At 31.0% G+C, this 19,017-nt stretch overlaps 2 protein-coding genes across 2 annotated transcripts in view; both read left to right on the top strand.

Annotated features, from left to right (window-relative positions):
* Window positions 1–19,017, top strand: part of LOC113374830 (septin-7) — a 334,150-nt gene that overhangs the window by 180,737 nt on the left and 134,396 nt on the right. The gene's annotated exons all lie outside the window — the stretch shown is intronic.
* LOC113378232 lies at window positions 12,255–12,710 on the top strand. Its single transcript, XM_026618761.1, has one exon. It carries the CDS (start codon window positions 12,255–12,257, stop codon window positions 12,618–12,620), a length of 366 nt encoding a protein of 121 aa, XP_026474546.1. The 3' UTR covers window positions 12,621–12,710.

The following is a 19,017-nucleotide window of genomic DNA, read 5'->3' on the forward strand; positions in this document are numbered from 1 at the left end:
AAGGAAACTTGAATAGATGTTCGCTTGCGCAGAACCTACTTTACCAGCGCGTAGCTGAGGACAAAATTGACGTCTGCATAATCAGCGAACAATACCAGAGCGCCCTTGTTAAATCATGGTACGTGGATAAGACGAGTACAGCAGCTATCTGGTTAGTGACTCGGAAGATTAGTCCCGTAGATACCGGATCTGGGGATGGTTATGTCTGGATAAAAACCCCTGAAATGTATATCATGAGCGTATATTTATCTCCCAACGAAGGAATCAGCGTGTTCCGCCAGAAGCTGACCAGCATCGAGAACACCATCTGTGGATTTAATGGCGAAGTCTTAATAGCTGGAGACTTCAATGCTAAGTCTGTGGAATGGGGCGCAGATTTCTCAGACATCAAAGGAAACGAAGTTACGGACATGGCAGCGAGGCTCGATCTTACAGTCCTGAATACTGGAGTGACGTCGACATTTAGAAGACCTGGTTATCGAGAGTCAATTCTCGATATTACTCTGGCGACTCCAAAAATTGCCAGCAGAATCCAGGACTAAAAGGTCTCCGAGGAATACACTGGAAGTGATCATCAATCCATCATCTACTGGATAGAAGAGACTACCCACCACGTACACCGAGATTACGAAAGATGCAGCTGGAATACCAGAAAGTTGGACATCGATGCTCTACGAGAATCCCTCACGCGGGGGTGGGTGACACTCGAATCACATCCGTTCCCAACTAACAGCAGCGAGACGGAAAACATTGTAACAAAAACGATGAAGATCATAACCGCAGCATGCAATGCTTCTATGCCACGTCGTAAAACACAGGACTTGCGCCGGCCAGCATATTGGTGGACATGCGAAATCGCAGAGCTGAGGAAAAAATGTCACCAACTCCGACGACGAGCAACAAGAGCTGCTAAGCACTCCCCAGCTCAGACCTACTACTCCAATGAGTACAAGGCGGCCAAGAAAGAGCTCAATAGAGCCATCAAGTCCAGTAAAGGCAAGCTGTGGGCAGAAATTTGAAACGACCTCAATAACGATGTCTGGGGCAAAGCCTACCATATAGTCGCAAAAGGATTGGGTAGAACCTTACCAGAGCCGCCAAAAAGCCCGGCTATGATGAACCAGATCGTTACTGAGGTCTTCCCAAACCACCCAGCGCGGAAGAAGAGTCGCTACAACAACACCACCAATGTGTTGCAGTTCACTGTTTCGGAACTGCAAACCGCAGCAAAAACCCTGAAACTAGGGAAAGCACCCGGCCCTGACGGTATTCCAACACAAGTGATTAAGCTCATTGCACAGGAATTTTCTTACATCCTGTTGAATGCTTACAATGCATGCCTTGTGACCGGAACGTTCCCTTCTGTCTGGAAACGACAAAGACTCGTCCTTCTCGACAAAGGAAAGGGACTTCCGATAACAGCTTCATCATACAGACCACTGTGTATGCTGGATATAACTGGGAAGCTGCTTGAAAAACTTATCAAAGCCAGACTTCGAAAAGATGTTGAATCCTCCGGAGGTTTCTCCTCAAGCCAGTACGGCTTCCGGAAAGGGCGATCAACCATCGATGCAATCAAAGAAGTTGTAGAAACCGCAACAAAGTCGTGGGCTGGCAGCCTAAAGTCTAGGAAAGTTTGTATACTTCTCACGTTGGACGTGAAGAATGCTTTCAACAGCGCATCGTGGAAGGATATACTGGAGGCGCTGGAGAAGAGATTCCGGGTGAAAGATGACATCTTGACAATGGTGGACAGCTACCTGGACGATCGAGTACTCATCGTTGAAACCACTGAGGGAACAGTGAGCCGCAAGATAACAGCTGGTGCACCACAGGGTTCGGTTATGGGACCTGATCTGTGGAACGCTGACTATGACGAGCTGTTCGAAATTTCCTTACTCCCGCAGGTGCATCTCACAGGGTTTGCACAATGATGTCGCAGCTACTATTGTGGCAGACAGCGTTGAAGAGGCCGAGGTACTGGTCGATTTCACCATCGAAGCCGTCGCGGCCTGGTTGGACCAGCACCATCTGAAGCTAGCCAAAGAGAAAACGGAGATGTTAGTCCTAACACGCCAAAAATGGTTCCCAGAACCGTTTAGTACAATCATCGACGGACTAACACTGACGTCTACAAAGTCAGTCCGCTATTTGCACGTTCAGTTAGATGCAAAGCTGACATTCCGTGAACACTTGGAACGCACGTGTACAAGGGCTAGCAAGACTGTGTCTAGTCTATCGAGAATCATGGCCAATACTATCGGCGCACGTGCCAAAAAGAGGAGAGCTCTCTTGGAGGTGGTTCACTCAGTCCTGCTTTACGGAGCGGAAATCTGGGCGCATACATTACAACAGAAGACGTATCGTAAGAAACTGGCAGCAGTACAGCGGCGAGGAGCACTTAGAGTGGCTTGTGCCTATCGCACAGTTTCTGAAGACGCAGTGCTTGTTATAGCTGGAGCTCCGCCTATAGACCTTTTGGCGATCGAAAGGGCCAGGTTGTATAACCTCAAAAAAGGAGGCCTCAATGCCAGCGAAGCGAGGGCAATGGTGAGAAAGGACACCCTGAAGGAATGGAAAGTAAGGTGGCAGGCGTCTGATCGTGGTAGATGGACAGCACGTCTGATCCCAAATATCGAGGCCTGGCTCGCCAGGAAACATGGCGAAACAGACTTCTTTCTAACTCAGATGATGACGGGTCATGGCTCGTTCAATGCATATCTCTTCAGGTTCGGTTTGCACACATCACCGACGTGCAAATACTGTCCGGAAAAAGCCGACGATGCTGAGCACACCTTTTTTAAGTGCACGCGCTGGAAGAACTTCAGGGCTGACACCGAATTGTCCCTGGGAAGGGCCCTTAATCCCCAGAACATTGTAAATACCATGCTGCAAAGCAAGGAAAACTGGGCCGAGGTAGCAGCTTATGCACGGCGCCTCTTGACAGCAAAAATCGCCGAGAGGGACCAATAAACTTAGGAGCTAACGTCACGTGACGCAACACGGACTGGGTTGAAGTAATGCTAACGCGGTTCCGACCCAGTCTTCCCCGTGATCATATGCGGGGAAATGAGGAGAGGGGGTTTTTTAGTGGGTGGAAATCCCACACTACCGTCCATCATCTTTTAAACACACGGTGTCTTTGAAAGATTTTTCCTTCTCTATATATAAAAAAAAAAAAAAAAAAAAAAACATACATATACATATGTACATAAATGCTCACAAATATATATATATATATATATATATATATATATATACATACATACATATATACGCATATACAAATACATGCATACACATATACACATGTATATACATACAAACATACATGTTTGTAAGTAACACATGTATATACATGTGTATATGTGTATGCATGTATTTGTATATGCGTATATATGTATGTGTGTATATATATATATATATATATATTTGTGAGCATTTATGTACATATGTATATGTATGTATTGTATATATATATATATATATATATATATATATATATATGTATATATATATATATATATGTATATATATATATATATATATATATATATTTTGTAGAGTTTCGAACAAGAATCCAAAAATAATACAAAATAAAAAACAAGAAAAGTTTTTAAAAAAACAATTTCTTTATTTAATTATTTGTTTATTGTCGACGTTTCGGAACTAGGTACGTTCCATCTTCAGGACATCTGTCAAGAAACATGATCTTGATGAGATTTTAGCAAACAATATGTTTAGGAATAGAAAATAGATTTTTCTTAAATAATGAATTAATTGCAAAAAAATATAATAATGTACAGAAATATGATAATATGTTCAAAATGAAAATGATAAAAATGATAAAAATAAATGAGTGGATTATCAGAACAGGATATTAAACATAATAGAAAATTTTTTGAAAGTTATGGAAAATTTTTTAAGAAAAGGTTAATGACAAAGTTGAATTAGTTACCTGTATGTTTGAATATTTGTTAGCACTTTTTCACTAAACAAGCTTTTTTAACAAAAATGAATTTGTGAGTTAATTTTCCGCCGAATAATTAGATTTTGTAAATCAAAATTACTAAAAGATTTGTTTTTTTTTAAAATTATTATTTGAAAACACAAATAATATTGTTCTCTGGATGTTGTTCGATTGGCTTTTGAAAATTAACTAATTGAAACTGGTGTGTCCTTTGTAACACGTGTAAACACTTGAACGAGAGATGTGAGATTGTATGTGTGTGTTTTTATATGTCAGGGTGTGAATACTTAAATTGTTGATCTTAAAAGGAAGTCGATATTACTTGTTTGTCAAAAAGTGTAAAAAATTTAAATATGAATCATGTAATAGGTTGTGATCTGATCTAATGTTGACGCTGTTAGAAACATTTATGAGAATGAGACAACTCTCCGCGAATAACCTTCTAAAGATGCAACTTTCATGATATAAAATCTTTGGAGTGAAATTAAATGAATGGGCGTTTTCTATAGAGTGTTGTACTAGGGTACTTTTGAAATTTTTTTGTTTATGGTGGACCACACTTAGTTCATGTTGTCTCATTCTCTTGTGTACATATTGGGAGGTTTGTCCAATATTATATAATTTTAAAAAAGACAAATCTTTTAGTAATTTTGATTTACAAAATCTAATTATTCGGCGGAAAATTAACTCACAAATTCATTTTTGTTAAAAAAGCTTGTTTAGTGAAAAAGTGCTAACAAATATTCAAACATACAGGTAACTAATTCAACTTTGTCATTAACCTTTTCTTAAAAAATTTTCCATAACTTTCAAAAAATTTTCTATTATGTTTAATATCCTGTTCTGATAATCCACTCATTTATTTTTATCATTTTTATCATTTTCATTTTGAACATATTATCATATTTCTGTACATTATTATATTTTTTTGCAATTAATTCATTATTTAAGAAAAATCTATTTTCTATTCCTAAACATATTGTTTGCTAAAATCTCATCAAGATCATGTTTCTTGACAGATGTCCTGAAGATGGAACGTTCCTAGTTCCGAAACGTCGACAATAAACAAATAATTAAATAAAGAAATTGTTTTTTTTAAAAACTTTTCTTGTTTTTTATTTTGTATTATTTTTGGATTCTTGTTCGAAACTCTACAAAATATACACAAATCCAAGACTCTACCATTCAATATATATATATATGTATATGTATATATATGTATGTGTGTATATATGTATATATACATGTTTATGCGTATATGTATGTGTATACGTGTATAGCTATAGTTACATAGATAGGTATGAGTATATGTATGTTTCATACATGTACATGTACGTCGTTGTGAATATGCATGCACGTTGCATATATATATATATATATATATATATATATATATATATATATGCGTATATTTATATTTGTATAGTCGTACATGTATATGCGTACATATATAGGTATATATTGTTGTATCTGTATATCATGTGTGTGTATATGTATATATGCATGTATATATATATATATGTGTATATATATATATATATATGTATATGTGTGTATATGTTTTTTTTTTTTTTTTTTTGTATAGCGAAGGAAATGCTTTTATGCATCCCAGACCGGTCTTCTGTCTGGGTATGTCGGACTCGATACCGCCCTGGTATAATACCGACTAAAACCTCCGCTTTGCCCCTGCCTCTGGTCCCCACGGAAACCGCCGCTAGGCATTACTTCGTGGGGGGAGGATCTAGAATGTGTGTATATGTGTATGTATATATATGTATATATGCGTAGGTTTATATGAGTGTACTTAGATATTTTTGCCTATATTTTTTAATTATTTATTTAATTCTAGTCTCTACTACCTTTCCTATCTTATATTTGGTTTGTTGTTAAGTGTTGCTGTTTGTTTATTTTCCTCTTATTGTATAGTTACTTTACCAATCCACATATATTATAATTACCTAGATATACTAATTTTCATACTGTTTTTAGATCCACTGATGATGACATTAAATTGAATGTCGAAACGTTTGGAAATAAAGATTATTTTATAAATCTTTAGCTTTTCTTTGTTTGATGTATCGCCCTCAAGAACTCACTCACATATTTCAACATCAAAATTAACTACTAAATCATATATATATATATATATATATATATATATATATATATATATATATATATATATATATAGAATTTTATGATATGAGTGGAACGAATATTAATTGTTTAATATGAACAAAACAGCACTCAGATTTGTTTAACACAACTTTATTTTATGATTACAGACGTTTCGAGACCATGGTGTGTCTCATCTTCAGTGTAATTTCAAAAACAATTGTTTTAAAACAATTAAAATTTTTATATTTCAAAATTAAAGATGAAACTCCATTAACAAAAAAGAAAGATATAGTTTATAAAGTAAATTGTTTGGATTGTAATTGCTCTTATATTGGCTAGACCTGCCAGAACTTAGAAAAGAGACTCAGGCAACATGAATTACAATGTGAAAAAATAGATAACAAAAAATTTAAAAGTACACTTGTGGATCATGCTAATATCAACAACCATAAGTTTGATTTTGACAATCCCCAAATTTTATTCCACGAGAAAGACTTATTTAAACGGAGCATGGCAGAATCAATGTTAATAGTTCGGACTAACAATAGCATAAATCTAAGAACCGACACAAATATTTTACATGACACTTATATAAACATCATTAATAATTTATAAATTTTTTCATTTATCTTATTCTTTTCAATTAATTAATTTGTTTTTTCATTTTTATCGATTTTTGTATGCGATAGCACTCCTTCTGTTTACATTATAATGATACCCATTCTGTCTCCATCTAGATAAGTACTTCAAATTTGTTTAGAATATTTCTGTAAGTGTTATATGTTTCTTTAGTACTGTGTCAAGCATTGCAAGGAATAGTTGGTGTTTTTTGTATATCAAAAATTAAATGAAATTTAAATAAATTATTAAAGAATGTGTAGTATATAAGTAACTGTTTTTGAAATTACACTGAAGATGAGACACACCATGGTCTCGAAACGTCTGTAATCATAAAATAAAGTTGTGTTAAACAAATCTGAGTGCTGTTTTGTTCATATTAAACAATTAATATATATATATATATATATTTCTTAATATATATAAATTTAGTGTCACAGGCGTTGTCCACAATGAACGCCTAAAATACTGAACCGATTTAAAATTTGTTTTGCTCACCGTGTACATATGGATCCGAATTAATAGCCGAAATTTTATATTATTTAATTAAAAAACATTTTGACATTTTACCATAGTTTGAGTTCTGTCGAGAGTCCACCACTCTAGGCAAAAACCATAGTGTTACAAATGCAATGAGCGATTCGATGCAGGAGTTAACGACATAGATAAATAAGCATAACGGTTAACGCATTTCGATGCGTTTCTATGAGCTACGGTGACGGTTGGAAAAACATTATGTATTTTTATGTTGCCAATTGTGATTTGGTGTTGATAATAAACATACGGCAAAATATATTTGTGAGATTAGGTTATAATATGTCAAATGCTTATTGAAAGCGGAGTTTTAGCAGAGAATATTGTCATTCATGGTATGTTTATTAATATATTTAATATATATAATTTAATATATTATATAATTATAATTTATAATAATTTATAATTTAATATAATATATAATTTAATATATATATATAAACTATATATAATATATTTAATATAAATATTTATATATATAAACACCGTTATATTATTACATGATACAAATCAGGCATTATAACAAAATTTATCATTTTCCTTACAGCAACTAAATCTAATAAAGCGCTTGATGATGAACGTAGTGATAAAATAATTAAGTTAATTGTATTGATGGTACGTCTATTGAGTCTATTGAAAAATAATCATGTAAGTATTGAAACATTGACGAAGGCAACAAACCTGCTATACATTAACACAAGCATTATTTGTTTGTCTTGATTTTGATTATTAACTACTCGTCTCATTGAAAGATTGCAATTGGTGCAATGAATAAAGTATGGCAATATTGTCAGGCAATGTACTTTAGAAAGAAAACAGAAGGCATGTGCTGCAAGGAAGTTTTAAATGAGAAGTGAATCTTTTAAATCGGATTCCTACGATACCCTCAGATTGCATGATACCATTCAAGAGGTTACAATTTCTGATAAGATTTTTGTATAACGATTTGTGATGAATATCACCAAGGCTCAGGGACAAACAAAGCCCGTTTTTGGATTTAATTTAGAATATCAATGTTTTTTGCACAGACAATTATATGTGGGATGCTCACGTGTGAGATTGCCGAAAAATTTATTTGTGTTGGCCAAAGAGGATTTGGTAAAAAATATTTTGCATCAATTAGTTTCAAACTAGATTTATAAAAGCATTTATTATTGAGTCATAATAATTGAATGGGAATATATGATCCAGCTATATGGAATGTTAAATGTTGAAACGTGTAAATAATTGAAATTAGAATAATGTATTTAATGTAATAAATTATTTATAATGTATATATTTTTTATATAGTGTGATATTTAATTATAGGATAATAGTATGCAGGTAATTGTATGTTTGCATAATAATGTTTATTAAATATGTTTATGTTGAAAGTAATATAGGTGGTGTTTTATTTAGTTAATAGCAAATTTGCTAAATATTATATATTATGACGATAATTATCTAACAGTGTATTTTGAATATTTAAATATATATATATATATATATATATATATATATATATACATATGATTTAAATATCCCTGGTTAGGAATTGAAAAATAAAGATACTAATAGAAAACCTTCACAACCAACTTCAATCGAATACATTTTATGAGTAAAATCATCACTTGATTACTTATGATAAATTTTATAAATTTATTCAAAACTTTAATTTTTTGTTTTTTTATCTTTTAATTTTAAGGAAATTTTGATCAATGTATTGGGCAGTTATACGTTGCCTGTTCACGAGTTGGAAAACCATCCGCTTTGTTTGTGTTAACGTCAGACCAAAAAACAAAAAATGTGGTTTACCAAAGAGCACTTCAATGAAACGGATTCACTTTTATTTACTTAGAGACTTCTTCATCTTTCTCACGAAACCATCTGTTGGCGAAACGGAGTTTGTCCGGTTTGCTAGTATATATGTATATATGTATATATATATATATATATATATATATATATATATATTGATGTTACGCCCGAATTTTAAACTCAAATTAAACATATATATCAACATCAAATTCAAGACTATTCAAATATATATATATATATATATATATATATATATACTAATATATATATATATATATATATATATATATATATATATATATAATATAATATATATATATATATTTAGTATATATATATATATACTAAATGACCCGACAGACGTTGTACTGTTCACACATCTACGTTTTTTTAATATCATATACTAATATTTATACCGTTTAGTTAAAAATAATCATTATTGGTTTTCGAATTACTATTTTCACCAATATATGAGTGATGTGGAATGTAGAACTGTTTCAAATAAAATGATTATTCTTAATTCCCACAGTTAACACTTTAATTATCCATTTAACAATTATTAAAAAATGTTCAATAAAATTGTATAAATATATTGTAAAAATTATACACTGCAAATTTATTATTTAATGCCAAGGGTTATACAATTTTTCAATCATAACTGTAGATGTGGATGTAAAAATAAATGATTTTTTGTTTATTCACGACTAAAACATTGACTTTCCAAATTTATCACACAGAAAATCATCGTCTGCATTTGTGATTTATGGTCATAGCATAAGACATACGTGTTGAAAATTGGAGTCTTTTAAATGGTATAACAAATTCAGAACGAATTAATATATAGCATTCGCGGTATAGGTACAATATCACCTTGGATTTTTCTACCCAAAATAATTGCTTCAATAATGTTGCCTATAATTTTTATAATTACGTACCATATTTTAATGGGCTTTTGGTAATTTACGATCTAAATTAATTTTTTTTCACTATTAATTCAATATACATTATTACTTAAGTTTATATTTGAACCGAATTAATTTATCAAATCCTGTTCACATGTGCTCTATTCAACCTACGATCAACAAAATTATTGCAGTAAATGGACAGGAAAATAGCGTGGGTTGGAAATAGGCTAATCTTTATCTTAAGTTCAGAAGTGAAAACAATTTGCACTTTGTCACCACCCACCGAATTAATTGAATTATAACTCTTTTAATTCTGATTTTATCAGTACCTGCAATACACTATTTTAGAGGTAATTAAATGAGCTACAACTTTCTCTATCATAAATTTTACCGTAACTTCTCTTATTTTGAAATGGCAAAGGATTGAAGGACTCGAAAGACGCTCTGGTTGAACACTATCAATATTTGTGTAACAGAAAAATAATAAAAAGCAATAATTCGTCAGTAAAAGACCTTGAATTTTCAATTATATACCTTTATACGTATCTTCTATTTTTTAAATAGATTTTTTTCATGAAATCATGAGCTTTTTGAAAATCGTTTGCACTAAAGTTATGGTATTTTCCAGAATCTTTCAAACCAAGTTGATTCTAGAGGGAATACGATTATTTTCAATTTTGGTGGAAATGGCACTCAAAAAATATTTGCTTTAAATGAAACAAATATTGTATGCGTCTTTTATCTGCTTGATAGCTCACTCATTTTACACGCAGAAGTACTCATTCTAAAGCTTATTTTGAGTACTACAAAACCCCATTTTCATATCTAGCCTAATATTGTTCCTAGAACAATTTATAGAACACCGATTTATTAGGATTTTAATTGATATAATTTTGTTTATTGCATGATTTTCGTTTAAATGTATATTCTTAGAAATATTTGCAAAAAACGATGAAAAACGCAAAAAACAACAAATTTTCAGTAGCCAGTAACTTGAAAAGCAATTTCTTTTTTGAAAAACATTATTAAACATTTTTCTCTTCTAATTAGTTCTTTTATCGATATCCGACGTTAGTTTGAAAGAGATACAATTGCACCACTGAAAAAGGATGTCATCCCCCCGGGAAGTGGCAAATGATTCTAAATTATTTTTACTTTTAAACTTGAGAGTAAGATGAACTTAATTTCAAAATTTCATGCAAATTGGAGCACATTAAAAATATTCAGACCCAAAATGCTCCATTGTCTTGAGTAAATATTTCGTATCCAATGCCAAACATATGAATTTTTGACACAATGAAACTTCTAAATAATTGTTTGCATAAGTAAATTATTTTTGTATCGTGATTTAGTAAAGTAAGGCAAAACATGACTGCATTTAAAAGTTAAAAAATAATAATCAATCAAAGTGAATTATAGGCTAAGTTTGATGTGCGATCACTGACAGACGCATACGCAGACTGCATCACCTGTCAGATGTTGACTGTAAATTTTATTTTAATTTTTGGCACATCTCAGCTGCTTTTTGGCAATAATAATGTAGTCATTACATTTTTCTTATTCATAATCATAGATATATTATATTTTAATATTGCTTAGCCTATAAGTGAATGGAAATGTTTGGCAAATGACAGTCTTCAATTTTTTAATTTGTTTTAATGTCAAACCATGCCTTAAATATTTTGAAGAGCAAACAGTGATAAGCGGTTTTCTGTATTTTTTTCCATTTATTTCTACAATGTAACTATATTTCTATGAATCTAAAAATTCTAGAAAATTTCCCGAACAAACTTCAGGAAGATTTATGAAAATCTGAATTATAGTTTAGGAGGTTTAACCATTCATACATAGTTACAGAAGAATTGTATATATAAGATATATATATATATATATATATATATATATATATATATACAGGGTGCGCCATTTAGACCTGCGGCATTTCAAAGTTGAATAACTCTGTCGGTAATTATCAGATTTTGACAAATGAGCATGATTCTGAAACGTCATTTAGTGCCATTTTAGACATGAGTCAATACACACCGAAAGAACGCGCTGAAATCGTAATCGTAACGCTTTACATTGAAAACAATCGTTCCACCCTCTCCGGCGGAGTCAATAACAAAACTGTCGGATTTGGGGAACAGAAAACCCACACGTGATTCATGAAACACCACTGCACGATCAAAAAATTACTGTTTGGGCTGGAGTGTGCTCTAAAACCATCATAGGACCATTTTTTTTTCAAAGTTGGAGAAACCATCGACGGCGCACGTTATCGTTGGATGTTGGCGCACTTTGTGTGTCCGCAAATGCGTGAAAAAGGCCTCACTAACTTTTATTTTCAACTAGACGGCGCACCTTGCCACACCGCAGTTGCTACGATGCAGTTTTTGCAGCGCAAGTTCCCGGGACACGTTGTGTCGAAAAATGGTGATTTGGAGTGGCCGCCTCGTTCTCCAGATTTAACCGTACCTGACTTTTTCCTTTGGGGCTATTTAAAAAGCAAAGTTTATGTCAGCAAGCCGAAGACAATCGACGAATTAAAAGGTAACATACTGGCCGAAATAGCTGCTATAACGCCTGAAATGCTGGCCAATGTTATGCAGAATGCGCGAAAAAGAGCTGCTTTTTGTGTATCAAATGAAGGTGGTCATTTAATCGACGTTGTATTCTAAACCTGGTTTGAAATAAATGGCATGAAATATCCTAAATAAATCTTGTTCATTTGTCAAAATCTGATAATTACCGACAGAGTTATTCAACTTTGAAATACCGCAGGTCTAAATGGCGCACCCTGTATATATATATATATATATATATATATATATATATATATATATATATATATATATAGAGATGGGTAACTCACTCCGGAGTTATCATTCAGATACAACTCCTCCTTCGGAGTGAATCCGAGTGGAGTTGTCTCACCGGATTTGTCATATCCGACTTCCCTAAACTGGTACTAAATCTGTTACCGCGTTTTTGCTTTAGGAAGGAAGCTGTCGCTTTCTCGTCTCATAGGCAGTTTTATGACCTTTTAGGTATACGGTTTTTTTTACAGAAAATACAAAAATATCACTTCAAAAATACAGAACAATGAATAGTAAGGGGTCATATTTCTAACTACGACAATCTTTGGCCGTGAATGACGGCAGTCAGGAATATAAATACCGAAAAATACATGAAACGAAATATATCCAATCTGGTTTTTCCATAGCCTGAAATAACAATACTTTAGAAAGTGTAAAATATATAAATGACGTCAAGTGTATTTAAGCAGCAAAAAATATTTAGTATTATATTATTACTTTTACACAATGATATAATTGTGTAAAAGTAATAATATGCTAATCGAACTACTCGATATAATATTAATTCTCGAATGGAAATAGCAGAAGAAAAAATTAGAATGCAGATGTATTATTATTTGGTGAAAATATTTTATGATAAATGTTTTGCTTTTATTACAACTTTTACCACATTATTTTTATATAAAATTAATCCAAAAAATCAATTATTTTCCCATCAAAAGAAAATAATCAAATTGAATTTGATTCTCAAGTTTTGCGTTTTTACTATGGTCAACACTGTTAAAATTACGAGTCGTTGAGTCGATCATGTGGTCGACCGAAAAGTTTTACAACTTGTCATTTATTTGTAAATTTTTTAGATAAATTATTTTATTGATATTTTTTTAATTTTATTTTATTCATAAATTTTTATTTAAAAAATTAAATGGGATTTGACAAATCCTTAGATGCATAAACAACGCACTATAGAACACATTTGTGTGGAGTATTTCAGTTTCAAAGTTGTCGGAGTCGTGGAGTTGTTAAGCGGATATAACTCCTACCTGAAGCGGAGTCAAATCCGAACCGATCCGGCTTCGGATATGATAAGCCCATTTCTAATATATATATATATATATATATATATATATATATATATATATATATATATATATATATATATATATGGGGTTTTGTAGTACTCAAAATAAGCTTTAAAATGAGTACTTCTACGTGTAAAATGAGTGAGCTATCAAGCTGATTGATAGCTATTTTATATATATATATATATATATATATATATCTTATATATAAAATTCTTCTGTAACAATGTAAGTTTCATTAATCCTCCTAAACTATAATTCGGATTTTTATGAATCTTCCTGAAGTTTGTTCGGGAAATTTTCTAGAATGTTTTGATTCATAGAAATAGAGTTAGATTGTAGAAATAAATGGAAAAAATTACAAAAAACCGCTTATCATTGTTTGACCTTTAAAATATTTAAGGCATGGTTTGACATTAAAAACAAATGACAACTGTATATATATTCACTTATAGGCTAAGGCAATATTAAAATATAATAAACTCATGATTAAAAATAAAGAAAATGTAATGTCTACATTATTATTGTCGAAAAGCAGCTGAGATGTGCCATAATTAAAATAATATAAGATGCAAATAATATAACATGCGTCTGACAGTCTGCGCATGCGTCTGACGCGCACGGCGAATCGTGTTCTCAACGTGCGCGTGGTTTGCTTTTGCTTGCAATAAATTTGTTTGCGCACTTTGCGAACAGATTCGCCGTACGAATTCGTGCAAAGGAGACGAGCCATAAGTGACTGCGCTCAAGAAATATTCAATTTGCAGTCGTTTTGCCTTACTATATTAAGTCACAATACAAAAAAAATTACTTATTCAAAAAATTATTTAGAAGTTTCATTGTGTCAAAAATTCATATGGTTAGCATTTTGTACGGAATATTTACTCAATGGAGCGCTTTGGGTCTGAACTTTTTTTTACTGTTTTCCAATTCGTTTGGAATTTTGGAATTAGGCTCATCTACTCTCAAGTTCAAAAGTGAAAACAATTTAGACTCCTTTGCACTACCCGGGGGGATGCCATTTCGTTTCAGTGGTGTAATAACGTTGGGTGTGGATAAAAGAACTAATTATAAGACAAAAATGTTTAATAATGTTTTTCAAAAAAGCAAATACTTTTCAAGTTACTGGCTACTGAAAATTTGTTTCTTTTTTGCGTTTTTCATCGTTTTTTGCTAATATCTTCAAAAATATACATTTTAACGAAAATTATGTGATGAACAAAATTATATCGATAAAAATCCCAATAAATCGCTATTTTACAGTGTTCTAGGAACAATATTAAGTTAATTATGAAAATGGGTTTTTAGAGTTCTCCAAATAAGCTTTAAAAGAAGTACTTCTGCGCGTAAAATGAGTGAGCTATCATGCAATTAAAAGACGCATACAATGTTTTTTTTTTCATTTAAATCAAATAGTTTATGAGCGCAATTTCCACCAAAATTAAAAATAATCGTTTTCCATCTAGAATTAACTTGGTTTGAGAGATCTTGATGGATTCTAGAAAATACTATAACATTAGTACAAACGATTTTCAAAAAACTCATGATTTCATAAAAAAATCCATTTAAAAAACCAATTTCTCATTATAATATCTTTGAAAGAATACGTATAAAAGTATATATATGAAAATTCAAGGTATTTTTCAGACTAATTATTGCTTTTTATTATTTTTTTGTTACACAAATATTGATAGAGTTCTAATTGTTTAAAGAGTGCGCGGCTGTCCAACCGGAGTGTCTTTCGAGCCCTTCAACACTTCGCCGTTTCAAAATAATAGAAGTTACTGTAAAATTTATGATAAAGAAAGTTGTAGCTCATTTAATCACCTTTAAAATAGTATATTACAAGTTATGATAAAATCAGAATTAAAAGAGTTATAATCCAATTAATGCGGGGGGGGGGGGGTGACGAAATGCAAATTGTTTTCACTTCTGAACTTTAGATTAAGATTAACTGGGCATACGCTTTTTTCCTATCCATTTACTGCAATAATTTTGTTGATGTTAGGTTGAATAGAGCACATGTGAACAAAATTTGACAAATTAATTCACTTCAAATATGAACTTAAGTAATAATGTATATTGAATTATTAGTGTGAAAAATGCAATTTAGATATTAAAATACTAAAATTGTAGGCAACATTATTGAAGCAATTATTTTGGGTAGAAAAATCCAAGGTGATATTGTACCTTGACCGCATGCTATATATTAATTCTTTCTGAATTTGTTATACTTTTTAAAATATTTCAATTTTCAACACGTGTATCTATGCTATGACAATAAATACATGGTGATAAATTTGGAAAATCAATGTTTTAGCCGTGAATAAACAAAAAATCATTCATTTAAACATCCACATCTACAGGTATGTCTAAAAATATTGTATAACCCTTAAATTCAATAAAATAAATTGAGCTATTGGAAATAAATTTGTTCTATAAATCGCAGTGTATAATTTTTAATATATAATTTTATTGAACATATTTTAATATTTGTTAAAGGGATAATTAAAGTGTTGACTGTGGGAATTGAGAATAATCATTTTATTTGAAACAGTACTACATTTAACATCACTCATATATTGGTGTAAATAGTAACTCGAAAAACAATAATGATTATTTTTAACTGAACGGTATAAATATTAGTATAGGATATTAAAAAAACGTAGAGGTGGGTACAGGACAACGTCTGTCGGGTCATCTAGTATATATTTATATATATATATATATATATATATATATATATATATATATGGAGTTTTGTAGTACTCAAAATAAGCTTTAAAATGAGTACTTCTGCGTGTAAAATGAGTGAGCTATCAAGAAGATAAAAGACGCATACAATATTTGCTTCATAGTTTTTGAGTGCCATTTCCACCAAAATTGAAAATAATCGTATTCCCTCTAGAATCAACTTGGTTTAAGAGATTCTAGAAAATACCATAACTTTAGTGCAAACGATTTCCAAAAAGCTCATGATTTCATGAAAAAAAATCTATTTGAAAAAATAAAAGATACATATAAAGGTATGTAAATGAAAATTCAAGGGGTTTCACTGACGAATTATTGCTTTTTATTATTTTTCTGTTACACAAATATTGATAGTGTCCAACCAGAGTGTCTGTCGAGTCCTTCAATCCTTTGCCATTTCAAAATAAGAGAAGTTACGGTAAAATTTATGATAGAGAAAGTTGTAGCTCATTTATTTACCTCTAAAATAGTGTATTGCAAGTACTGATAAAATCAGAATTAAAAGAGTTATAATTCAATTAATCCGGTGGGTGGTGACGAAGTGCAAATTGTTTTTACTTCTGAACTTAATAAAGATTAGCCTATTTCCGACACACGCCTTTTTCCTCTCCATTTACTGCAATAATTTTGTTGATCGTAGGTTGAATAGAGCACATGTGAACAGGATTTGATAAATTATTACGATTCAAATATAAACATAAGTAATAATGTAACAATCTAACTATATTTCTATGAATCTAAAAATTCTAGAAAATTTCCCGATCAAACTTCAGGAAGATTTATGAAAATCTGCATTATAGTTTAGGAGGTTTAACCATTCATACATAGTTACAGAAGAATTTTATATATAAGATATATATATATATATATATATATATATATATTTTGTATGATTCTGAATTTGATGTTGACATATGTATTAACAAAGTCTAATAATCGGGCATAACATCAATAAAAAACATGAATTTTTTTCAAAAATTTATTTTAAATCCATACGTTTCGGCTATAATCCTAGCCTTCATTCAGTGGAAACTAAAAATAAAATTAAAAACTAAAACAATTGAATTGGAGTGAAAAGAAAAAAATAAAACAGTAATCAGTACTTACAATTAGTTGATCTTATTGTTAAATTGGAAAATTTTAATAATCCATGGTATTAGGATATGGTAATGCACTACACTATGTATTATAAACATTAACTTGAAATTACACAATATTTTCACAAAATACTGATTTGAAAAAATCACAAATGGATAGTGTGTTATTCGTAGACTGGTTGAAGATGTAATGGAGAAAGACATTTTTTAAAAAATATTTTTACCAAGATTCTGCACATGTGAGTTAGTTTCCACTGAATGAAGGCTAGGATTATAGCCGAAACGTATGGATTTAAAATAAATTTTTGAAAAAAATTCATGTTTTTTATTGATGTTATGCCCGATTATTAGACTTTGTTAATATATATATATATATATATATATATATATATATATATATATATATACGAGGTCTGTTCAAAAAGTACCCGGAATTTTCGTTTTTTCAAAAAAATATTTATTTATTCGTCTACATTAAAAAAAAAATTTTGACAATCAGACACTCCAGACCCGCGAAATTTAATTATTAGTAATTCCGGGTACTTTTTGAACACACCTCGTATATACAGGGCCGGTCCTGCCTTGCATGCGATGCATGCAAAAAATGCGGGCGCAAGCCTTAGGGGGCGCCAAAACTAGTTTTGAAAATTAAATTTATAATATATTATTTATTATTTATATAAAATCTAGAATACTTAATAAATTATAATAAACAATCTAATTTAACTAGGGATACGGAGACGCAAAAAGCATATTTATTTTGCAATGTGATATTAGTAGAAACAATTAACCGATTAATAATTCTGCAAATTAGTAAATAACAGCTCTGTTTATTGCTTAATCTACTTATTATTTTTTTTCTTTGAATGAAGTTATACAAGCTGATTTAGTTTAAACAAACAATAATCGGAAAAATAGAAAATGGTGGGTCAGTGCTTAGAAAATGGCATGTTTATTTCGGAAAATTAAATTGTAACTTTCGTTTTTGTTGCAATTGTTTCGTATCTGATGAACTTTGAATGTTGAAGACATGCGTAGTTAGGTTTATGGAAATTGAACAAATATGAAAAATGGAAGCAAAATTTACTTTGGAACAAAAATCTTGAGGTTTTTTTATACCTAGTGATATCGATACTCTAAATTTAATAATAATTAACTATGCAGAAATAATACATATCACATATAATTAGTTTTTTTTTCAATATAGCTCAAGAAATGTGTTTTTTCTTTGCATTTTTTAGTGATTTTTGGACAGTACTTCTAAAATACGTTAAAAATTTAACTTTAAAACCTGATACTCTGAATATATCGGGAAAGCAAAGATAAATA

The sequence above is a fragment of the Ctenocephalides felis genome, unplaced genomic scaffold (assembly GCF_003426905.1).
Source record: "Ctenocephalides felis isolate EL2017-DRISC unplaced genomic scaffold, ASM342690v1 CF-g0.4_SCAFFOLD_01886, whole genome shotgun sequence".
Lineage (NCBI taxonomy): Eukaryota > Metazoa > Arthropoda > Insecta > Siphonaptera > Pulicidae > Ctenocephalides > Ctenocephalides felis.

Bases quoted from the DNA above. Each gene is read 5' to 3' on its own strand.
- LOC113378232 (XM_026618761.1), top strand. From the start codon at position 12,255: ATGCGTGAAAAAGGCCTCACTAACTTTTATTTTCAACTAGACGGCGCA.